Consider the following 25,625-nt stretch of genomic DNA (forward strand, 5'->3'; position numbering starts at 1 on the left):
CACACACACACACACACACACACACACACACACACACACACACACACTTTTGGAGGTAAATTTTACCCACTTGGTTTCCCTATCTTTTACCTCTGATCATTTACCACCTGCTCTCTATAGCTACCACAGCCTCCCTCTTACCATCCAGTGAGTCAGAAAGAAAAATCTCTGGCTGGGATAATATAATGCTTGATATGATCTGGCCAGAAGAGAAAGTAGGATAGAGTTGGGAATTAACGTTTAATAATGATTTGAGATGGATGACACCAAAGTCCAGGGGAGAAAGATACCCTCAAAGCACTGTTCACCTTATATCAATGGTGCTTTCTTCCCACCACTCTATAATGAATTTGTGAAAATTCACTGATTTAGTTTGACATTAGGATATAAAAATACATGCTGTAGGCCGGGCACGGTGGCTCACGCCTGTAATCCTAGCACTTTGGGAGGCCGAGATGGGCAGATCACGAGGTCAGGAGATCGAGACCATCCTGGCTAACACAGTGAAACCCCGTCTCTACTAAAAATACAAAAAAATCAGCCAGGTGTGGTGGCGGGCGTCTTTAGTCCCAGCTACTCTGGAGACTGAGGCAGGAGAATGGCGTGAACCCAGGAGGCAGAGCTTGCAAGCTTGCAGTGAGCCAAGATCGCACCACCGTACTCCAGCCTGGGCAACAGAGGGAGACTCCATCTCAAAAAAAAAAAAAAAAAAAAATACATGCTGTAAGCTTTCAGTGTATCTTGCTTATACTTGTTACATATAAAGATTCTTAATGAGAAACACAAATCTTTTTCCAGCAAAGCTTAATATTGTGAGAACTTCAATAAACACTTTATTTTATTTATTTTTTGAGACAAGGTAGGGTCTCACTCTATCCTGTCTCAAAAGTAAAGTAATAAATTAAAGTATTTATGGAAATAAAGTAATTAAAATTCTGCTAATCATAGATCAAGCCAAGTTTATATTAAAAGGGAAAAAATGATCACTTATAATTATCAGACTCAGCATCAGAAATGATATGATAGGTGAGTAACCTATCCTGGTCACCCAGGCTGGAGTGTAGGGGAGTGATCTCGGCTCACTGCAACCTCCACCTTCCAGGCTCAAGTGATTCTCCCATCTCAGCCTCCCAAGTAAATGGGACTACAAGTGTACACTGCCACACCCTGCTAATTTTTGTATTTTTGGTAGAGATGGGTTTCACCATGTTGCCTAGGCTGGTGTGGAACTCCTGAGCTCAAGTGATCCGCCTGCCTTGGCCTCCCAAAGTGCTGGGATTACAGGCATAAGCCACCATGTCCAGCCCTGAGAACCCCAATAAATACTTTTGATAAAAATGATATGCCTGATTCAGAGAGGCAGCAGTGTCTATAAGTTACCCTAGCATCATATAAAGAAGTGTAATTGAGAATGTTTCTAATTGGTCAACTAGTACATTTTAAATACCAAACAAGTTATGCTCAAAGAACAAATCAAGTGAGATTCAATTTATTTCTAACTAAAAATTTAGAACAAAGGCAGGCAACTCACAGTAATCTATGCCAGGGAAGGCCTGCAGGCCTGCCACTACGGCTCTGATGCATTTTGCCTGCAGAAGCGACTCTCAGTCATGAGAACTGGTGTGTCATAAGACAGAGGGGCACCAATCTAACAACTTACTTCTGAAAGATCGCTGCCTTGGCCGGGCGCGGTGGCTCACGCCTGTAATCCCAGCACTTTGGGAGGCCGAGGCGGGCGGATCACAAGGTCAGGAGGTCGAGACCATGGTGAAACCCCGTCTCTACTAAAAATACAAAAAAAAAAAATTAGCCAGGCGCGGTGGCGGGCGCCTGTAGTCCCAGCTACTAGGGAGGCTGAGGCAGGAGAATGGCGTAAACCCGGGAGGTGGAGCTTGCAGTGAGCTGAGATCGCGCCACTGCACTCCAGCCTGGTGGACAGAGTGAGACTCCGTCTCAAAAAAAATAAAAAAAAGACTGCTGCCTTGTTCTTTAGGAGACAAAATATCCAGATTAGAGGCTGGGGAGAGAAATTACTTAGAAGCAAAAATAACTTTGTTCTCATCCTTGACTACAGCAGCCAGTATTCAACCTAGATCTTCACTTCGCTATTAAGAACAGAAAACAATTCCTTTAAAACCAAAAGACAAAGACTAAGATTGCCATGTGGGGAAGCATTTTCTTTCCTCCTTTCTGAGCATCCCTCGCCAAGAATTTACAGTTAGCTCTAATCATCCTAAATTATTGAGTCCAAAACATCTTAGATGGTTCATATATAAAAAGGTCATAAAAATAGAATCAACCTATAGCAACTAATCACTAGCATTCTATCAAGATACTCTGTAGAACTGGGCCGGTTCCATTCACACTATATACACCTGGAATCAGAACTCCAGCAGCCATGAGGGCCTTGCGAAACATCTCTTTTGACTAGGGGAACGCTGCTGCCACCTGACTGGCAGCTCAGGCATCTCAGGCCTCCTCACAGGGCAGCTTTCATTGAGGACAATGACAAGGACACAGCAAAAGATCACCAACAGACCTCAGGATACAAGGCAAAGGCTGTATGGTGACGAGACTGAAGATCTGTCTTTGGCCTTCACAAATATGCTTCCTGATTAAGTGAAATCTCGGGAGGGGAGTAAAGGCCCACAGGCCCTTGAGCAGAGGTGCTGAATGCCCCCACAACTGCGTATTCCTGCACTTACACTCTGGCACGTGAATCCCGGTTTGGCCCATGGTAGAGATAGACTTTTAGTTTGTTGCTGTTCACCCGTTTCTCCACCTCATTTTTCCAATGATGGATCAGGGAGGCAGGACAGATGATTAGTGTTCCATGGGAAGTCAAGTCAGGAGAGTCTTGAGAAGGGAAAAAAATCAGTGCCTAGTTACATACACCAAATGGCTTTTAACTTTTTTTTTTTTTTTAAATATAGGGAGACATGGTCTTGCTGTGTTAACCAGGCTGGTCTCGAACTCCTAGGCTCAAGTGATCCTCCTGCCTTAGCCTTCCTCAGTGGGATTACAGGCGTGAGTCACCGTGTTTGACCAGCCTTTAACTTAAAGGCATTACCTCTTCCTCTGGACTGACTTTACTCCTTCAATTAATATGTTTAACCATTGCTCTTATTTCTATACAGAGCCTATAGTGAAATAGGAAATGGAAGAAATGGTCTTTTAAACTGAAACACTTAATTACTTATTTTCTCCACTAAAAGTACAGGCAGAAAGAGAGGCTAAACAGGGGGAGGCAAGTGGGTGGCACATGACCTCAGTGTGAAAAAGCAATGTGCTTTCACAGAGTGGCCGGAGGTGAAAGCTGGATCATTTCCTAACTCCTCTTGAGTTGATTCATTATACAGGCGTATGGAGTATTGTTATATTTTCTGAAAAGCATAACTTATTGTACTTCTACCTTAAAATTAAGTACAGAAACCTTTTTAAAAAAATAAGCAAACATTGGTTTGGAACCAATTAGTGATGATTTGTTTATACCATGGCCCCTCATCTCTGCGTGTGTATGCCTGTGCTACTCACACATGCTGCTACTACACACAAAGGGATACAGGACCCAGCTGCAACACTGCTCATTAGAGGCCCTGAGAGCAGATGCCATAGATTCTTAACCTAGCTAAGCAACTGAGAACTGTACTCAAATACATGGCAACTTACATGTAGTGTTATCTATACATAACATATTCAATCTTTAAAGTACTTATAAAGTTATTACTTTTTATTTAATTTTTTTTTAAGAGACAGTGTCTTGCTATGTTGCCCAGGTTGGCCTCCAGCTCCCAGGTTCAAGCGATTCTCCTGCCTCTCCTCCCTCAACTGGGACTACAGGTGCATACCACTGTGCCTGGCTAGAGTTACTACATTTTAAAAACATTTGCTAAGATAGAAAGTGTCTGTAATCTAGAACTTCTAGAATTTCAGAAACATGGAAAAGAGCTTCCACTATAGCGACTAAAATGTGAATTTGTGACAGATCTTCCTTTAAAAAAATTAATTTGAATCTACGCTGTGGTTATTTCCCCAATATTTACAAAAATAATAATTATTGGCCAGGCATGGTGACTGACACCTATAATCCCAGCACTTTGGAAGGCTGAGGCAGGATGATTGCTTGAGCCCAGTTGTTTGAGACCATCCTGGGCAACATGGGAAGGCCCTGTCTCTACAAAAAAATAAACAAATTAGCTGGGTGTGGTGGTGCACACTTGTGGTCCCAGCTACTTGGGAGGCTGAGGTGGGAGGATCGCTTGAGCCCAGGAGGTTGAGGCTACAGTAATCTGTGTTCATGCCACTGCACTCCAGCCTGGGCAAGAGAGCGAGACCCTGTCTCAAAAACTAAGAATTATTATTATGCTTAAATTAAGTGTTCTAGAGCCTAACCTTTCTCCATAAAATTCTGCCTAGTTTATATTAAAAGGGAAAAAATGATCACTTATAATTAGTATACTCAGCATCAGAAATGATATGATAGGTGAGTAATACTGATTTTCCAGTAGAATGATTAAATATGACCAAAAGTATCCTTTTTTAGCTGAAAACGTTCCCCTCTTGGGTGCCTCAAATGACGTAGGGAATGGCAGGCTATTAAGGCACTTCGGTCTACCATCTTTGGAGAGCCACGTCAAAGCTGTGCTTTTCTCCTTTTCTTTCTTTTTCTCTTGATTCTTCTGGGTCAGGATGAGTGCAATCATTGTCAGGGTTTTTCCTAAGCCCATATCATCCGCTAGAAAATAAAAGCAAAATTAAGAGAGTTAATTGCTTAGGGCGAAGAATCAACCCTACTTCAAGAGGAGAAACCACTGGCAGACATTTACCCCTTGTTCTCTCTGCTGTCAGTGCCACTCCAGTCACTACTCTGTGCCTACCTTAATGGCTCCTTTATCTTCCGTATTCAGCGGAACCCTAGCACTTGCTCTTTGAGATCTAGGTCCAAGACATTTACTATGAGTCTTGTAAAATTTAAAACTTACCATTTGAATCTTATTCTAGTCCCTGTGTTATGTTGTTACCTGAACAATGTGCAGTATCTATTACAGTTTGATGATCCGTTACCTCCAAAAGTAAAAAATGTCCAGTAGATATATCCTACTACTTACTTTACCAGTACCAGAACATTCCTGGACTTACAATAGCCTTCCATTCCCTTAACTTATTCATCAAAAAAGGACATAAATGAACATTTTTGGGTACTGTCGTTGTAACAATCACTGAGCTTATCTAATTTATTATTCATACTCTACAGAGTACTGTTATCCTCATTTTAACAGACTGCAATCCTGACCCACTCAAAATAATCATTCTGCCGTAACAGAAGTAGAATGTCGGAGCATGGGCTCGGTTTTAATTCTGGCTCTGCTACTGTCCAGAAAAAGAATGAACATAGCAGGCCCCTAGGCCTGTCAAAGGCCTGCTTAGAAGGTTGCCTCTAGAAACTCGGATGTGAGGTAAGAGTTGATCACTCTGCCTAAATTGTTTTGTACAAACAATATGGTTTGTGTTGAACATGTGCTTTCCTTCTAGAAGTAGGAAAACTTGGTATATATCAGGCTGAAGCCACCTATGTAACCAGCCCCCAGTAAAAACCTTGGGCATTAAATCTCTAATGAGCTTCCTAGGGAACATTGAACGCCTGTTGTCACAACTCCCTGCTGGGAGAATTAAGCATATCCCATGGGACTCCACTGGGAGGATATTGGAAGCTTGTACCTGGTTTCCCCTGGATTTTGCCCCCCCTGTGACTTTTCCTCCTGTTGATTTTGATCTATATCCTTTCACTGTAATAAATCATAGCTGTGAGTATGACCATATGCTGTGTCCTACTAGCAAATCATCGAACCTGGGGGTGGTCTTGAGGACCACTGACACAGTCACTTACTAGCCATAGTGGACATCTATCATGGCTTCTGAAAATTGAACACCTTAGAAAATTTTAGCCTGACAAGTCCCCAAAGCAGAGTGGAAAACTTGCTTTCTGGTTTCTGTTGCAGCTAAGGCACTAGCAATATGACCTGGCTCTATATATCAGATGTACTCATTAACAGCTTTAATTCAGGTATAAGCAGCTTTAGAAAGAGACTCCCTATGAAATCCTTTCTGCAGGAAAGAGTGGCTATAGAAACAACTGACTTTGCGGTGGCACTGGTTGCCTCTAGCACTTGGTGAAGCAAAGGAGCTATGATGCTTTTTACAGACTACTGTTAGGCCGGGTGTAGTGGCTCACACCTGTAATCCCAGCACTTTGGGAGGCCAAGGTGGGTGGAGCACCTGAGGTCAGGAGTTAGAGACCAGCCTGTCCAACATGGTGAAACCCCATCTCTACTAAAAATACAAAAAATGAGCCAGGCGTGGTGGCACATGCCTGTAATCCCAGCTACCCGGGAGGCTGAGGCAGGAGAATCACTTGAACTTGGGAGGTGGAGGTTGTAGTGAGCCGAGATTGCACCACCGCACTCCAGCCTGGGCGACAAGAGCGAAACTCCATCTCAAAAAAAAAAAAAAAAAGAGGGAGGCAATAGACTACTGTTTGTGTGTTGGCTGTAGCCATGGCTCCTGAAATTAGCCTCGAGCCTGGTACTCCATATCTCCCAGATTGTGGGGGCCGCCAAAAAATAAACTCCTCCTCTATTTAATCAGCCAGTCAGCTTCTACTGCTGGCAACCAAAATCTTTGATCCTACAACTGTGTACTCTTGAGCAAGTTGCTTAACACTTCCACGCTTCACTTTCATCATCTGTAAAATGAGGAATAATAGTACCTGCCTCATAGAGTTCTTGAGAGAATTAAATAAAACAACACTATGTGTTTAGCACAGTGCCTAAGCATTCAATAAAGGCTGGCTCTTATAATACCACACTTACCCAGAATCCCTCCTCGTGGCTTCTGACTTTCCCGCCACAGTAACCAAGCCAATGCCTGCTTCTGGTGTAGTAACAAAGGGACCTGACAAAAGTAATAACCAAATGCTAAGCATAAATTCCTAATGAGAGGCTACGCCAAGCCTGGCTACACCAACTCTACACTCTACTCTTTTATTTTCTGCAAATGATCCTCTCAGTATTCTAACTGTCCTCATGTAGACCATTCATTTCACCTTGAAGTCCTTAACAGCACCCTCTCTTAATAGAAATGCCTAACATTAGATGCAACCATACTGTCCTGGTCTGCCCGTTTGTTTTGGGGTGCATCTAATGTTCGGCATTTCTATTAACGGTCCCCCTACACCCCAAGTGAGAGTCCTGATTTGTCTGCTTAATCAGTCAAAATCCATCTCTACAGTTTTTTTTTTTTTTTTGAGACAGTCTCGCTCTGTTGCCCAGGCTGGAGTGCAGTGGCGTGATATCAGCTTACTGCAGCCTCTGCCTCCCAGGTTCAAGCAATTCTCCTGCCTCAGCCTCCCAAGTAGCTGGAATTACAGGTGCGTGCCCGGCTAATTTTTCTATTTTTAGTAGAGATGGGGTTTCACCATGTTGGCCAGGCTAGTCCTGAACTCCTGGCCTCAAGTGATCTGCCTGCCTCGGCCTCCCAAAGTGCTGGGATTACAGGTGTGAGCCCCTGCACCCAGCTCTATGCTTTTAACAGACCTGTGACCCTACTTTCAGCAGCCTGGCGCCTGCCACCTCGCCTGGCTAGTTTTTTGTATTTTTTAGTAGAGACGGGGTTTCACCGTGTTAGCCAGGATGGTCTCGATCTCCTGACCTCGTGATCCGCTCGTCTCGGCCTCCCAAAGTGCTGGGATTACAGGCTTGAGCCACCGCGCCCGGCCCCAAGCAGCAATTCTGTCACATTCTTGTGGCACCTACCAACTCAACAAATGGATCTTTAACTGCTACAGAAATACGTAACTTTATGACTTTTTAAAAAAGGAGTTTTGTTTGGCTGTTAAGCATAAAAGGAGAGGATTCTGCAAGGAAAGGCATTCAAGCATCTATCTGTAGGAAAGGTATCTCAGAAAGTCTCTCTGCCAGCAGTTTCATGGGGCTGCTGGAGCACTGTCGTAGGGGACTGCACCGGGTGTCTTCCCTGGCTCACCTTCAGCCCAGCGGGATCTTCTGCAACAGCCGTCTCACCAGGACATGACTCAAGTGAGCGATGCAGCTGATCGATGGCTTCACTTGTGATTTTCCACACTGCGTGAACGTGCTCTTGGTTTGTATGGCGTGCATACAAATAGGTGTTACCTAAAAGATGTCACAAGTATGTTTTCTTTATCCCTTTAGAGTGAACTTAGCTAGAAATGGCCCTGTATCTATTTCTTACCCTCCTTGTTAACTACTCTCCTCAACTTTCCACTTCTCTCGGAGTTCTCTATTGGGAGACAACTGGCTTTTGCTTTTCTAGTCACTGAAAGCCAACCCAAGCTCCTATTTCCTGATCAGTCTCCTGCCAACTGATCCTATTACACATTTCAGGCTCTACTTGGAATCTTCATTCTGCAGTTACCTCTGAATTCAAAGTTGCCTGGAAAGTTCAGGAAGGGAACACTTAGCTAATAGGGTGTTATTGCTCTCTGTGGATCTATTTGTCTTCAGTCTTGACTCATGTCTCTCCTCGGTCTTACACACACTTACATACACACACACACTCTCCTCAGTCTTACACACACTTACACACACACACGAAGGAGTAAGAGCATATCTGCAGGTCTGCCTACCTCATAATGATGCGAGCTAGAGTTTTCATCCACAAATGCTGACTGGATGACTCCTATGTGCAAGCCACTGGGTTGGCTAATCAGCATACAGTGGTGAACAAGGTAGACACAGTCTGTGCCCTCACAGAAAGCTAAGTAACACTATGCAAAGCTCTACTGAGCTGTACAATCTTTATTACATGGGCAACTTATGACTTGACTTGAGAATGGCTTCTCCCCTCATGTGGGCACAAAGACATCTACAATAGTCCCTCCTTATCCACAGGGCATATGTTGTAAGACTCCCAGTGGATGCTTGAATCTGTGGATGGTACTGAACCATATACACATGATGTTTTGTTTTGTTTTTTTATTTTCCCACACATTCATACCTATTTTAAACTTTAATAAATTAGGGACAGGAAGAGTTTAACAATAATAACAAAATAGAAAAATTATAACAATATACTGTAATAAAAGTTATGTGAATGTGGTTTCTGTCTCTTTCTCTCTCCAAATATCTTACTGTACTGTACTCACCTCTTTTTGGACCACAGGTGACCAAGGGTAACTGGAAGTGTGGATAAGAGGTGACTACAGTACCAGGCGGCACGTAACTCACAGGGGTGGCTATTCACAGCAGGGCCAGGCCCTTGGGTCTTACCTTGATAACACTGACTAGATCCTCCAGCAGTCACCTGGCAGGCAGACTTTAGTTCTAGAGAACCCACGGGTTGGGTACCACAACCAGGAAGGGGTTGGGGAGGCACCAGGTGGGGAGGGCCAGTGGTAGTTTTGGTGAAGTGACTCTGCTGTGGCACTTGACTGTTACTCTTCTCATTAGTTCCTGCTCAGAAAACAAGAGAAGAGCAGATTAAAGTTCAGCAAATTAAGTGAAGGGATCATATGTGTGGAGGTGAGGTCAAGAGAGAGGGATCATCACCATTCCAATGAAGGATTCCTAGAGAATGTAGCATTTTAACAGTTACTTAAACAATGGGGAAGAAAGTAGAGTCCACATGAAATAGGAGAAAGGCTTTTTATGAACCATAGGTGTAATGTGAAACAAGGCTCAGAAGCAGATAATAAAATGGAAAAGTGAATGAATCAACACATTCTTTATTAAAAGGGCTTCCAAATATCTCTTGTAAAGTCCACGCAAACCCGGAGTTCTGAGGCATAAGCCACTTTACCTTGCTCTGGGGAAAGGGCAAGACCACTGAGCGCTTCCTCCAGCTCCTGGATTTGTTTGATCAACTTCTGACCCTTGTCTGGAAGAGCCTGGATGTTCACTGATGCCAGTGTGCTCTGCAAAACGGATTCCATCAAATGGATCTCTCACACTGTTAGATGAATAGTTTCAGATTAAAATAGCCTGAAACGCTCAAACTCTGAAATTATGGTCTTTTAAATGTGTGTAAAAACCAGAACCTTTTTAAAATTTTAACCCAGCTGGCTTACCAATCTTGAAACTATAAATAGGGGAAAAGGCAGAAACTAAACACACACCTATAAAACCTTCATATGAACATATTTAACCCTTCTGTAGCAATGAGATCTCGTATCTCTGACCTCAAAAACAAAACACGAGTCAACAGTTACCTTCTTTTGTTTCAGTTGTGTTGTAAGGTAGACACGCTGGGCTGCTGGGTCTGAGGGCTCTACCTTCTTGGAAACACCTGAGGCCGGAGATACCTTTCTTTGCACACTTCGATCAGGGAACTGGAGGTTCTCCTTCGTCTGTAAGTCCAGAGTCGAGTCAAAGAGTAGGGGGCTCCCAGGCTTAGAGGAAACAAAAACAACATCATCTTCCTCCTCATCGTCACTGCTTGTGGCAGCTTCACGGCCCTCACCCAGGGAAAGCCCTGGTGCTGCTGGTGCAGCCTGAGCCACTGGTCCTCCAGGAGCAGGCACACCGTGGGTCTCCGGCTGCTCTTGGAAATGCCCCCGAGGCAGGCTTTTCTGGGTGGCCTGTGTGCTAGGGCCATCCTTTGCCTTTGTTTCTTTAGCCTCCCAGTTCTTGTACCCCTTGTTGAGGGGTCCCCCTTTCTGGGGCTTGCTTATTGAGCTGTGACTGTGAACATTTTGAGGCAAAAGCTGGGTATCCTTTTCTCTCAGAGGTTCTGATTCTCTTTGGACATCTTGACTCTTACCACTTGATTTCTCCTGAGAAGATGCAGATGGTCTTGTAAGCTCATTATGTTGGCACTGTTGAGATTTAACTTCAGAAAAGTCTCTTTTGTGTGTGCCTCCAGTCTCCTCTGCCTCACACTGAATCTCTGCTCTCTCTTCTTGCTTCTTCTCTTGAACTATAGATTGTTTCTTCTTTGGTACCAGGCCAGATGAGAGATCTTTCTCCATCGATTCAGGCTTCTGTTCCTTCTTTTGATCGAAAAGCTGATCTCCCTTTTCTCTTTGCTTCTTATCAGCTGTCTTTTCCTCACCTTCACCTTTGATGAGTTGTTTCCAGAGAGCTGGTTCTTGATTTTTGTCAAGTACCTTGAATGGATTTCTCAGCCGGTTGGAAGAATGATGAAATGTCTCAGATGCATGCTCAGACTTACTGGGGACAGAATGTTCTTTGGAATCAGGATCCTAAAGACAACATAATTAATCTTCATATAAAATATTAATGCAAACTTCATATCTAGAATGCCTTTCCTTTTCATCTCATCTTTTATTTTATATACAGGGGGCACACATGCAGCTTTGTTATATGAGTATATTGCACTCAGGCAGTGAGCATAGTGCCCAATAGTTTCTTAACCCATGCCCTCCTCCCCTCTCCAGTAGTTCACAGTATCTATTGTTCCCATGTTTATGGGTGCTCAATGTTTAGCTCCTGTTTGTAAGTGAGAATATATGATATTTGGTTTTCTGTTCCTGCGTTAATTCACTTAGGATTATTCTGCAGAAGAAATGGAAACACAGTAAAAGCAGTCCAATATTTCCTGAACATTCTTGATACCATTTCCACATCTAGAAAAGATGACGTGCCAAACCCACAAAAGACTCATTTCTTCACGGTACTTTCAATATTTCATTCCTTCTCTGTCCATGATCACACTTTTCCAGCCCTCAAGGAAAAGTAGTGACAAACCAAAGTGCTTTTACAATCACAATGGCCACAGTGTATACTTTTCAGAAAAAAACTGTTCTCTTAAGATGAACTACGGCCGGGCGCGGTGGCTCATGCCTGTAATCCCAGCACTTTGGAAGGCCGAGTCGGGCGGATCACAAGGTCAGAAGATTGAGACCATCCTGGCTAACATGGTGAAACTCCATCTCTACTAAAAATACAAAAAATTAGCCGGGCGCTGTGGCGGGCGCCTGTAGTCCCAGCTACTCAGCAGGTTGAGGCAGGAGAATGGCATGAACCCGGGAGGCGGAGCTTGCAGTGAGCCGAGATTGCGCCACTGCACTCCAACCTGGGCCACAGAGCGAGACTCCGTCTCAATTAAAAAAAAAGAAAAAAAAAGATGAACTTTTCCCCAAACCTAAACATTGTCTTAAAACACTTGCTTTGATTTTGGCTTTAGGAAGATTTTACTGTGGTAACATAGAATCGTAAGTTCAAGCCATACCTCTGCCAAAACAAGTCTTATCACCTCCCTAGTTTTAGTTCCTTATGCACTAAATATGTATAGGGCTTCTCCTATTGGGAGGAGACGCTCCTCCTAGTTCGAACATTCTAGGAGCTTATACCAATATCAAGTAGAAATTCCTCTATAAAAAGATACAAGAGTTAGTCAAGGAAATCTATTTTTTTTCTTAAGTAAAAGAATACCGACTGCATTTAAGACCTCAAATAAATATTTGTATTAGTAAATATGTTTATTTACTAAGTGAAATAGGATGCAAATAATTAATCTTGATTACAACCAAATGTTCCTTTGAATTAAGGTCCCAACAGGGCCTACCTTGCTTAAAGAAAACTATCTTTCAAGACAGTCTGATGAAGACCAACTCGTTTATGTGAACTTCAAGGTACTTTCAGGTGATGCTGCATATTAAAAGTCTTAACACAACAGGTTTGAAAACAGATGAATAATTCCTACCTGCCATGGAATACTTCCACACCAGCGTTTCCCCTCTGCCTTACTTCTAATGCATCGGAAGAACAATCTAATGAAGTATAAAACACAAATACTCAAGGTTATGAAAATCCATTAGAACAAGAGATAAGCTTATTTTTAATCCAAGAAAACATCTTGCAACTATTTGATACTGATTTTGGGAGGTCACTTGAAACCAATTACTTTTATGTACACATTTAAAAATTATTTACTGCACAGAACATTTATAGGGGCTAAGAAGTCAAAGAATAAATATGGCATGGTCGCCAGAGAACGCACACAGGTTTATTCTTTTTAGTCTGTAACGAATGACTGAAATAGAAACACTGATCAGCACTGGCTACTAAAATCAGAGAAATGAGAGATAGCCAGACACCGTGTGTCCCTGACGGGGAGAAACAACACTAGCTATTAAGCAATGTTGCCCAAAAAAACTCAAAACAACCAAGCCAAAACAAACAAAAAACTAACCTCTAGATCCAATGACCAATTTATAGGAAACAGAAACAACAGAAGAACGCGGAAAACTAGACCATGGAGAATATAATCTGCAAAATCTTGGCAGTGGGAAACGCTATAGGACAAACAACCTGATCCCTTCAACAAATAAGTTACAAGGGAGAAAAAAAGACGAAGGGAAAACTAAAGAGACTTAAAAGACATATTAATCAATTCCAATTTGTGAACCTTATTTGGATCCTGATTTAAACAAATAAAAACTACTAAAACTATTTATGACATTTTATGAGTCCACTGAAAATATGTACACCAACTGGTATGCTAAAAGAGTCCAGCTGGATGCAGTAACACACACCTGTAGTCAGTCCCCTCTACTCAGGAGCCTGAGACAGGAGGATCACTTGAGGCCAGAGGCTGCAATGTGCTAAGATTGTGCCTGTGAATAGCCACTGCACTCAAACCTGGGCAACACAGCAAGACTCCCTTCTCTAAAACATAAAAATATATTTTTTAAAATAGTTCATATCTTGGCCGGGCATGGTGGCTCATGCCTGTAATTCCAGCACTCTGGGAGGCTGAGGTGGGCAGATCACAAGATCAACAGATCAAGACCATCCTGGCCAACATGGTGAAATCCCGTCTCTACTAAAAATACAAAAATTAGCCCAGCATGGTGGCGCGTGCCTGTAGTCCCAGCTACTTAGGAGGCCGAGGCAGAAGAATCGCTTGAACCCCAGGAGGGGTAGGCTGCAGTGAGCTGAGATTGCGCCACTGCACTCCAGCCTGGCAACAGAGCGAGACTCTGTTTCAAAAAAAAAAAAGTCTATATCTTTTAAAGGTACATACTAGAATATTGACAGATGAAATAATGTTATCTGGGATTTCTTTCAAAATAGGGCAGGGGTTACGGGGTGAAGTGGATAGGATACATACAGAACAAGAGTAGCCATGAGCTGGCAATAGTTGAAGTTCATGCTACAGTACCCTATCTTACTTCTGTATATATTTACACTCTCTCCATCAAAAAAGAAGGCGAATACAGACTTAACATCCCAGTGCAAGAAAGTCCCTGCACACACAAACACAGCCCATACTCCAGCTATCCAGAGGTGTCTATGCTGTTCCACTGCCGAACTAAGCCATGCACCCTCTAGTCTACTAGACTTTGCATGGGTACTACTCTCCACCAAAGGATATCCTCATCATCCCGATCTGTCTACCATCTTCCCCATCTCCAGCTACGGAAGTCCTACTGGTCCCTCAAGGCCCAGCTTAAGTCATACCTGCTTGGCAAGGTTTCCCCACATTCCCTTCCCTGTTTAATCCATGAACTGCCTCTCTGCCATTACTTTTAATGGCAAAAAACACAATTACATTTACAGCAACCCAATGAAGCTCACTGTCCAGCTATAACATATAGCTGACTGTCCAGGTATATTTTCAGCTACTAGAGGGCAAAAACCATATATAATCTCTTTATTCCCAACTATGACTTGCCTGGTGTACATAATTAAGTATTGCTGCATAAAATAGAACTGATTTATGTCATTACCTAAAATAACTCCTCAAAAAATTTAATTGATTAAATAAGAACTTTAAAAATAAATATTTTGTTTGTTGAAATAGGTAATGTATTCAATCAATAACTATTAAAAACACAGTGAGGAGCCCCTTCACACCCTATCTGCCCGGTTCACTTCTCTCCCAACATGTAACTGCTCATTAGTTTTTTGTTTACCTTTCCAAGAGATTTTTAAATGCATATTCAAGTCAATATACATTCTTTCTTCCTCCTCTACACAGATGGGTAGCATAACATATATACTGCTAAATACCTTGCCTTTCTACTTTTACCTAGTACCTTGAAAATTTTTCTATAGTAACATATATGTAAAGAAGGCCCTTGTTTTTATTATTTTTTTTCCAGTTGCGGTTTTCCACTGTATGGGATGTTTCGTTATCTTTAACCAGAACCCTCTTGGTGGGCAGTTCACCTGTTTCTTCTCCTTTACTATTAAAACCAGTGGCACAAGGAGTGAAACTGCGCATATGTCATTTCACATACGTTTCAATACGTCTGTGGTGCAGCTCCTTATTTCTCATATTATGTATTTGTGCTATCCTTCTTGACCAGGTGAGCCTCTGATTTTCTTTATTAATTATCTATATACTGCTTTCTAACTCATTAAATGTAACTTTTACCAACATTAATTCCTTCCTTCTGCTTTCCTTCAGTGTAATTTATTGTTTTTTTCTAACTTCTTAAATTAGTCCCATGATGTACAAGATGAATCACAACAGTCTGCATCCTAATTCAGGAGTCCTGGGCAGGTCCCAGTCCCTTGACGCCACTACTTCACCAGGACACATAAACAAAGATGAACAAGCCCAAATAGACAAGTAGTCCACAAAAGTTAAGCTAAAAAGAAAATACGTGCAGCCCCTCCCTCTTGTACAAACACGATTTTCCCATCCAAGTTCACAATTTTTAAAACCTTACTGGTTTAATTTTTCTCATTGCAATAGGATATTATATTAAACATATGTAATACAATTTCTGAAATGCTTTGAATGCATAAAATTCAAAGTACCAGCTGCCATCAGTGGGTGCTACTACTTACAGAAATAAATCAAGAACAAACCCCTGCTGTTGTTTAAAGCATATCAAGTACTTGAAATCTTTACTGAAAGAATATTTCATAAGTACAGTCACATGCTGCATGATGATGTTTCAGTCAACAGTGGATGGCATGTACAACCGTGGTCCCATAATACTGTATTTTTACTGTACAGTTTGTTTAGATACACAAATACTTAGCACTGTGTTACAACTGCCTGCAGTATTCAGTATAGTAATATACTGTGCAGGTCTGTAGCCTAGGTATGTATTAGGCTATATCAAGTAGGTTTGCGTAAGTTCACAGTGACGTTCGCACAACAATGAAATCTCCTAATGACGCATTTCTCAGAATATGTCCCCATTGCTAAGTGACTCATGACTGTAGTGTCTACTTTAAAACTCATGCCATGTAGACTTTCAGGAGAAGGGCAAGAGTTGGAGAAAGAAGGAAGGAAACACACTGAACATCTGCTATGTGCTAGGCACAGTGCTAAAAATGCTTTCCCTTACATTTTTAATTAAAATCAATCTGGATGGGCTTTTCTGATTTTAGGATAAAAGTTTGTTTGTTATGTTTTATTATATTGTGAATCAACAAAGAATGCAGTGGAAATATATTTTTGCGGAGAAAGCAAATATCAATTCCACTATAAAGAAAAGCATTAATTTCTGCAGTATGTTTATTAATTGTTTTCTAGGACAGAGGTTATAGGCAGTAACGATGAAGCAACTAGCTAGAGGAAGCCAGACCTCTTCAATCCTGACTTCTTCACCAAAACACAAATCCTCCCATCTTCCTAAAGGTAACCGTCCAACTCAACATCACATTGCCAAGTGCATTCACTTTAGCAAGGCTGCGGTTCTCTCAGCCTCCAGAACTATCCTCCTTGGTTCGAACCCCAGCCCTACCACAGAATTAGTTCTGAAACATCAGACACCTTAACTGACTGCCCCCTGTGGCAGTTTCCTTTTCTGTAAAATGGCAAAATGATATAGTCCATACCTCATACGGTCATGATGAAGACAAAATACAATCAGAGCAAAGCCTGATATATACCAAGGTCTTGATAGACAACAGAAATGCCAAGTTCACTCTGGCTGATCACCCTGCTTATTCCTACATCCACACTTCTGCTGAAGCTGTTCTGCCTCAACACTTCCTTGTCCTTTCCTCCATCAAAACTGTCAAGGTCATTCAAGGACAACTTCAAGTCTCAACTCGTCCACTTTCTATGTAACCTCCCTACCCCTGAACTGTACGTCTTAGAGTCAGAGAACCATCTGGCATCTGAACGTCTTCAATTTAGCACTCTAACATGCAGAGGAGACTGCATCCCAATCTCAGTACATCTAACTCTTATTCCAGTTGTGTCAAAGGCTCCTTGGATATTATGAGTTCACATCTTTACATGCTCCAGCTCTGGAAAAACATAAAGCCGAATTTCTACCTCATTCTTTTACATGAACATTCAAGATGGAAAAAAAATTTAAAAGTAAAAACCAAAATTGTAAATGTTCTAGGAAAAAAACAGAGATGAATATTCTTGTAGTCCTAGAGTGAAAAAGGCTTTTCTAAGCATGGGATAAAACTCTGAAGCTGAGAAATAAAGAATTTAGTAATTTTGACTGAGGCGAGAAAGAATTTAGTAGTTTTTAAAAGTTTACACTTCCATATGATGAAAATACTATAAGCAAAATTATAAAACAAAAAGCAAACTGGGAAAACGTAATTGCTGCACATATTACAAAGGGTTACTATCCTTTATATACAGGGATTGCTCCCATTGCACAGTGCAGTGCATGGTACTGTACACCGCCTCATAAGTATGGCTTTATTCAGTGGGTCCTTCACAGCTGGTGGGGCCCAAGGTTCTGGCTGGGTCTGGCGCACGCCTGGTTGCCTCTCTATCATCAGCCTGCTCACTATACTAGGCCTAGATAATCCGCAGGTCAATTTCACCCAATAGTCAACAACACGAGGAGTTTCTAGACATGTGAAGTTTCAAGGGTTATGAAAAGTAAAACATTTTGAACATCTCACCACAACCAATTTTTTTTTTGAGGTGAATATTTTTCTTTTCTTTTCTTTTTTTATACTTTAAGTTCTAGGGTACATATGCACAACGTGGAGGTTTGTTACATATGTATACATGTGCCATGTTGGTGTGCTGCACCCATTAACTCGTCATTTACATTAGGTATTTCTCCTAATGCTATCCCTCCCCACTCCTCCCACCCCACAACAGGCCCCGGTGTGTGATGCTCCCCCTCCTGTGTCCAAGTGTTCTCATTGTTCAATTCCCACCTATGAGTGAGAACATGCGGTGTTTGGTTTTCTGTCCTTGCGATAGTTTGCTCGGAATGATACCACAACCAATTATTTAAAGAACTAAAACTTGTTTTACCCACACCTAAGCAAAGAAATATTTCCATTTATTTTGACCCTGTATCCTTGAGAATGAAAGCTCTGTGAGAAACAGAGAGAAAGGAAAATGTGAACTCAGCAGCTCAATGACAACGTCCAACATTTGTATACCAGGGTGTGCCACATCATTCATGTCAATGCAAGATTTCTTCCCCCTGGTTCTACTGAGATTATCGGATTCCTTTACTGCCTGTACACAGAAAGCCATCGCCAAACGGCCAAATGCTGGTGAGTGGTGCCATCTGGTGTTTCAGTTAGAGATCTGCACACAAATGCAGCTACACAGAAAGGGATGAAAAAATGGCCATCTTCACCTCAGTTTACACCTCCCTTCCATTACTCTGTTGCACCTGTCTCCTGGCTATATTAAGCCAAACATAATAATATTAATTAGAGGATGTAAAATACTTAAGTTCTTAAAAAGAAAACCCAGACTGTGTGAGGGAAAGGCTGTACTCCCCTAGGTCACTCGCCAGGGGTTCTGGCTGAACACCCTTAATGTTCACTAAGGAAGCCATCATCCATATATAGGCTTATCTATTTCTGTTTAAATGTCCAGTCCATACCACCTATCAGGGTACCTGGTTTTCTGTTGTTAGTGTTTTTTAATTTGTTGTGTGTTGAGAACTGCCTTTTACTTTTATTTGTCCTAAGACAACCTTTTTTTTTTTTTTTTTTTTTTGAGACTGAGTCTTGCTCTGTCATCCAGGGTGGAGTGCAATGATGTGATCTTGGCTCACTGCAACCTCTAGTTTCCCGGCTCAAAGTGATTCTCCTGCCTCCCGAGTAGCTGGGATTACAGGCACCCGCCACCACTCCCAGAGACGGAGTTTCACCATGTTGGCCAGGCTGGTCTTGAACTCCTGCCCTCAAGTGATCCGCCCACCTTGGCCTCCCAAAGTGCTGGGATTACAGGTGTGAACCACCACACCTAGCCCTAAGACAACCTTTTTAAAGCTCCAGTAAGTACCTCCTAGTAATAGTGTTCTGGATTTGGGCTAAGAGAAATACATGTAACATACTTTTTTGTTCTATTTTAAAATAATAATCCCCCCTCAGTCTCATCCATCTAGGACAAAGAATGTTAACAGCAAGTTCTCAAAATTCTGACCTCAATCACACCTTTCTTCAGAGCTGCACATTCATTTTTCTAGCTGGTTTCACATGAAAATAAGACACAATTTGGCCAGGTGCAGTGGCTCACGTCTGTAATCCCAATACTCTGGGAGGCTGAGGCAGGTGAACTACTTGAGACTAGGAGTTCGACTAGACTAGACTGGCCAACATGGCAAAACCCCATCTCTACTAAAAATACAAAAATTAGCTAGGCATCGTGACACACACTGGTAATCCCAGATACTCGGGAGGCTGAGACATGAGAATCACCTGAACCTGGGAGGCAGAGGTCGCAGTGAGCTGAGATTGTGCTACCGCACTCCAGCCTGGGTAACAGAGCAAGACTCTTAAAAAGAAAAAAAACAGACATGATTAGCCCAAAGCTGTACATGTTGGCCACACATCCCAATACTCTACTTTTCTTCCTTGTCCTGCTTAATGTAAACACAATACACAGAAGTCCCACGTTAGCAACCATTTCCCTACTGAGCACTGACAATGTGCCAAACACCAGACCGAGGCCATCACACACGTTCTCTCTCGGAGTCCTCCAACCCAGGGAAGTTAGGGTCACCGTGAGCAATATTCCAGATGAAAAAATGGAGGAAGGAACACGCTTATATGCCCTGCCAGGATATACATTTTATCAGTGCTCTTTCAGCAAGTTTTCTCCATTCTAATTGCACCCAGTTCCACTGCTGCTACCTCAATTCAGGCCCATCACCTCCCACTTAAGAGAAAGCTGGTGTGTCTGGAATCAGTTGGACTTGGGTTTAAATCCCAGCAATGCCACTTTATAACCATGGGTCCTCAGATTCCCTTTCTGACCTGTCTCAATGGTAGTTTCTTCATCTGTCTGGTAAACAGGGATATTGACATCTATCACAACAAATTATATGAAGGTAAAAGATAATGAACAGGCTGGGTGCAGTGGCTCACACCCATAATCCCAGCACTTTGGGAGGCTGAGGTAGGAGGATTGCTTGAACCCAGGAGATTGAGACCAGCCTGGGTAATAGAGTGAGACCTTGTCTCAACAAAAAAAAAAAAAAAAAAAAAAAAAGTATGTAGTGGGCTTTCAATGGTAGCTAGTATTTCAGTGGTCTCTTTGCCCTATTTTCACTTTCTAATCTGTCCTCCACAGTTCTTCTTTTAATGCAAATTGGATCAAAAATCCAATTTGTTAGTGGCTTCCTAACACCGACCACAGTGTGTCTGTATGGTAAAGGTCCTCCAGTAGTATGTAAATGGTTTTAAGTATCAGTAGAATATAATAACTTCATGCAATAAAGGCTTACCAGCCCCACTGTACCAGCAGAATACAATCCAAAAATGAAATTTTAAAAATTCCATTTACAACAGCATTAAAAAACATAAACACTGAGAAATAAATTTAACAAAAGATGTATAGGAACTCTGTAATGAAAACTATTAAACAATGCTCACTTTTTTTTTTTTTTTTTTGAGACGGAGTCTTGCTCTGTCGCCTAGGCTGGAGTACAGTGGCGCGATCTCGGCTCACTGCAAGCTCTGCCTCCCGGGTTCACGCCATTCTGTTGCCTCAGACTCCTAAGTAGCTGGGACTATAGGCGCCGGCCACCACGCCCGGCTAATGTTTTGTAATTTTAGTAGAGATGGGGTTTCACCGTGTTAGCCATGATGGTCTCAATCTCCTGACCTCGTGATCTGCCTGCCTCAGCCTCCCAAAGTGCTGGGATTACAGGCATGAGCCATTGCGCCTGGCCGACATTTTTAAAGTCATAAATAAATGCACTACATTCATGGATTGGAAGCCTCAATATTGACAAGTCTCTCCAAACTGATCTACATAGATTCAATGCAATCCCAACAGGGTTTTCTGTGGAAATTTTTAAAAGCTGATTGTACATTTTATATGGAAATGCAAAGATCCTAGAATAGCCAACACAATCTTGCAAAAGAATAAAGTCAGAAGAGTCACACTATTTTATCTGATTAATTATGTACAGATAGGCAAATGGATCAATGGAACAGATTAGCAACCCCAGAAGTAGACTTACATATATTAGATCAATTGATTTTTTACAAAGATGCCAAGCATTTCAATGGGAAAAGGAAACTCTTCAAAACATGATGCTAAAACAATTGGTAACATATGTAAAAATAAATGAACCTCTACACTACCTTATATACTATACAAAAGTAATTTAAGGTGTAGATAATAGACCTATGTGAAAAAGCTACTTAAAAAAAAAAAAAAATCGGCCAGGTGCAGTGGCTCACACCTGTAATCCCAGCACCTTGGGAGGCCGAGATGGGTGGATTGCCTGAGCTCAGGAGTTCGAGACCAGCCTGGGCAAAACGGTGAAACTCCGTCTCTACTAAAACACAAAAAAATTATTGGTGAGCACCTGTAGTCCCAGCTATTGGTGACTACTTAGGAGGTAGGGGCATGAGAATTATTTGAACCCAGGAGGCGGATGTTGCAGTGAGCCGAGATTGTACCACGGCACTCCAGTCTGGGAGACAGAGCAAAACTCTCTCTCTCAAAAACACAAACAAACAAACAAAAATAAAACTATAAAGCTTCTAGACAATTCTTGGCAATATTTGTGACATTGGGGTAGGCAAAGATTTCTTGGAGATCAGACAAAAAGCACAAACCATACAAAAATGATAAACTGGACTTCATAAAAAATTAAACCATTTGCTTTTTTAAAAGCAATTAAGAAAACACATGCCACAGACTGGGAGAAAATAGTCACAATACAAATATCTGACAAATAACTTGTATAGAGAACTTTTTTTTTTTTTTTTTTTGAGAAGGAGTCTCCCTCTGTCACCCAGGCTCGAGTGCAGTGGTGGGACCTCAGCTCACTGCAACCTCCCTTAGCTCACTGAATCCTCCTAGATTCAAGTGATTTTTCTGCCTCAGCCTCCCGAGTAGCTGAGACTTCAGGAGTGTGCCACCACGCCCGGCTAATTTTTGGTTGTTGTTTTTTTGCTTTTTTTTATTTAGTAGAGATGGGGTTTCACCATGTGGGCTGGCCAGGCTGGTCTCCAGCTCCTAATCTCAAGTGATCTGCCCACTTCAGCCTCCCAAAGTACTGGGATGACAGGCATGAGCCACCATGCCTGTCCTAACCTGTATAGAGAATTTATGAAGAATGCTTCCAACTCAGTTTTAAAAAAAGACAACATAATTTTTAAAACAGGCAAAGATCTCCAAAATTATACTGTATGATTCCATTTATGTAACAATTGTGCAATGACAGAATTTTAGAAATGAAGAACAAATTCCTGATTGCCAGGGTGAAGACGGTAGAAGGGAGGGAAGGGGGTATGGTTATAGAAAGGGCAACAGAGAGGTCCTGTGATGGAACTCTTCAGTACCTTGACTGTAGTGGTAGATACATGACTCAACAGGATAAAACTGTATAGATTTAAATATACACACACATACACATATAAATTAGTTCAAGTAAAACTACCTTTACCAATAAAACTGGTGGGTTGTACCAATATTAATATTCCTGTTAGTGATATATTTCTAAACCTTGCAAATGTCACCATTGGGGGAAACTGGATAAAATCTATAGGGGATAACTCTGTATTATTCCTTACAACTGTATGTGAATCTAAAACTACTTGATAAAAATTTCAATGCAAAAAAAAGGAAAAAAGATTTAAACAGATACGTTGAGATTTTCTGATGGCAAATAGGCACAAGAAACAAAGTGGTGCATTTATAAATGAAATTCAACTCCACAATAAAAATGAATTTCTGATACATATTATATAAATTTCACACATTGTTAAGTAAAAGAAGTCAGACACAGAAGAGTACATGCAGTAGGATTTCATTTATATAACATTCAAGAACAATCAAAACACATCTAAAGAGATAAAAATCAGAACAGTGATTGCTGATGGGGGTAGAGATGGGAAGGGTGAAATTAACTTGAAGGGGACTGATGGCACTTATTGGGGTGATATTTTGACTCGGATCTTGGTTTTATGAGCAGGTACATACATTCTCAAAACTCAACTGGCTGAAAACTTAAGATTTGTGTATCTTACTATACACATAACTAAATTAAGAAAAATAGAAGTATGAACGGTACTCAGGTATGTAAAAATTGTAGGTGGTACTCAAATGCCTTCAATTGGGTGGGGGGGATCTAGAATATATAAATTCTGAAGTGCATAGAATATCACACAAAGACTATCACATCCTGACCCCTACCTTCCTGGCCAGCCTTATCTCCTAAAGTCTCTGTTCAAATTTTCCCTGAAAACACCATGCTAATTCATGCCTCAGTACTCTAATGCAATATATTAATCCATTAAATATGTCCTCTCTGTAACACTTAGGGAATTCCTACTTTATCTTCAAATACTCATGACAAATATCTCCCATCTCTATAGACTTCTCTGCCCTTCCCAAATTCCCATATAAAGGAAAGGAAACTAACATTTATTGAGTATTAAATACCTGTCAGCCATTTTTACCCATTACCTTGTTCTATTATCAGAATTAGAAGGTTGACAAGTTAAGTGCAAGTTAGTAGCCAATGGTCAGCTGACATTATAAGCTGCTTGACAGTTGGGGAGGGATGATTGTGGAGCCATTTACGTGAAAATTACTAAAAATCAGACTTCTCAGATTAACTAGTTGCTCGGCAGTTACGGAGTGACAGCCCAAAAGACACTTAATACATACACAAATTTTGTTTGTTTTTTAAAATGACTTTTAAAGAACAATCCTAATACATACCTGGTACATATCTGGCTGCAACTCTTTCAGGGAGAAAAAAAAAAGCAAATACACTTAGATGTTCCTTTTGGACCCTTACCTGTATTCTTTCTTGTCCTGTGGCAGAAGCAAACCCTGAAGCTCTACCACAAAGTCCTCATGCAATAAGCAATGAGAAACAGGAATGCTAGAGAAAAGAAAACAGTTGAAAACATTTTTAGGTCAGGAACAGAGATCAATATCCTAAAGTCAAACCAAAACTATGGGCTTTTACATCAAGAATCTATGTATAACCTCTACTGGGTTTGTAATTCCCACACATTATCACAGCTGTGGGCATTCCTTTGGGGAAGGGGTCCCTAGCTTTCATCTTTACCCACTTTCTCAAATAAAGCATAACTATTTCTTGATGACTCAAAAGTTTAAAATTACACTGCACTGTGTAACCTCTACACTGAGATCCCCCTATGAATGACATAATTAGGGCTGGCTGAGGCCCCATATGAATTTTCCCCAGGCTCTTCCTTAATGCTTTCCCTATAATAATCTGAGAGCTGTCACTTAGTGCTATTCACATGCCTACCTCTAATAATATGTCCTATATGCCTCTTGCTTTGGGTAAGTTTTTTAATCACTCCCAACTTACTATGAAAAAATTTAAATATATATAACATTTGAGAGTAAACAGGTTTGAGTGAAAGTTTAAAGTATTCTCCTATACCTATGGCACTTTTTTTGGCCTATATTTTGGTTATCAGATATATTCCAAATAAATCAAGTTTATCAAATAATTGTCTTCAAATACCACTGTACTAGTTTGTATAGCAAAGCATTTGTGTAGATGGGACCTAAATAAGAGTGTTTCTCTTAATGTAAAACCAAATCTTATGCCACCATTAATGCTGAATTCCTGCAAACGTAAAAATGCTTCTATCTCACAAAACTTGACCTGTATCTGAGAGGCTCAGTGTAAATCATCTAACTCATGAAACAGAAACATGAGAAGTTAGTGTACATGTTGAAAGGACACTTTTCTAATACTGATATCCATTATGTACTTTACATCTGACACGTGGAAAAATAACTTTTCTCTAACAAGTTCCGCTGAATGGAGAGCAAATGTTTAATGATGTGACGGTAGTTTTAAAATTCACATAGAAAATGTAGACACTTGGTATTGTGAAAACATTAACACTTGACAAACTATTAACTTTCCTCACTTTAGAGAAGATGCTTAACATTTCTGACTCTCGGCCGGGCGCGGTGGCTCAAGCCTGTAATCCCAGCACTTTGGGAGGCCGAGACGGGCGGATCACGAGGTCAGGAGATCGAGACCATCCTGGCTAATACAGTGAAACCTCGTCTCTACTAAAAAATACAAAAAAACTAGCCGGGCGAGGTGGTGGGCGCCTGTAGTCCCAGCTACTCGGGAGGCTGAGGCAGGAGAATGGCGTAAACCCGGGCGGCGGAGCTTGCAGTGAGCTGAGATCTGGCCACTGCACTCCAGCCTGGGTGACAGAGCGAGACTCCATCTCAAAAAAAAAAAAAAAAAA

At 41.4% G+C, this 25,625-nt stretch overlaps 1 protein-coding gene across 2 annotated transcripts in view; it reads right to left on the bottom strand.

The window, feature by feature from the left end:
• The window catches only part of TTF2 (transcription termination factor 2), a 43,302-nt gene that overhangs the window by 16,404 nt on the left and 1,273 nt on the right, over positions 1–25,625 (bottom strand). For both annotated transcript variants that reach the window (XM_023222761.2, XM_023222760.2), the window contains exons 3-11: positions 24,173–24,259; positions 12,700–12,766; positions 10,244–11,236; positions 9,835–9,949; positions 9,306–9,488; positions 8,041–8,189; positions 6,870–6,951; positions 4,616–4,735; positions 2,706–2,856 (exon numbers count right to left, since the gene is read on the bottom strand). In XM_023222761.2, coding sequence (XP_023078529.2) covers positions 2,706–2,856; positions 4,616–4,735; positions 6,870–6,951; positions 8,041–8,189; positions 9,306–9,488; positions 9,835–9,949; positions 10,244–11,002 — 1,559 coding nt within the window. In that variant the 5' untranslated portion in view covers positions 11,003–11,236; positions 12,700–12,766; positions 24,173–24,259. The remainder of the gene's footprint in view (positions 1–2,705; positions 2,857–4,615; positions 4,736–6,869; positions 6,952–8,040; positions 8,190–9,305; positions 9,489–9,834; positions 9,950–10,243; positions 11,237–12,699; positions 12,767–24,172; positions 24,260–25,625) is intronic.

The sequence above is a fragment of the Piliocolobus tephrosceles genome, chromosome 1 (assembly GCF_002776525.5).
Source record: "Piliocolobus tephrosceles isolate RC106 chromosome 1, ASM277652v3, whole genome shotgun sequence".
NCBI classification, from domain to species: Eukaryota; Metazoa; Chordata; class Mammalia; order Primates; family Cercopithecidae; genus Piliocolobus; species Piliocolobus tephrosceles.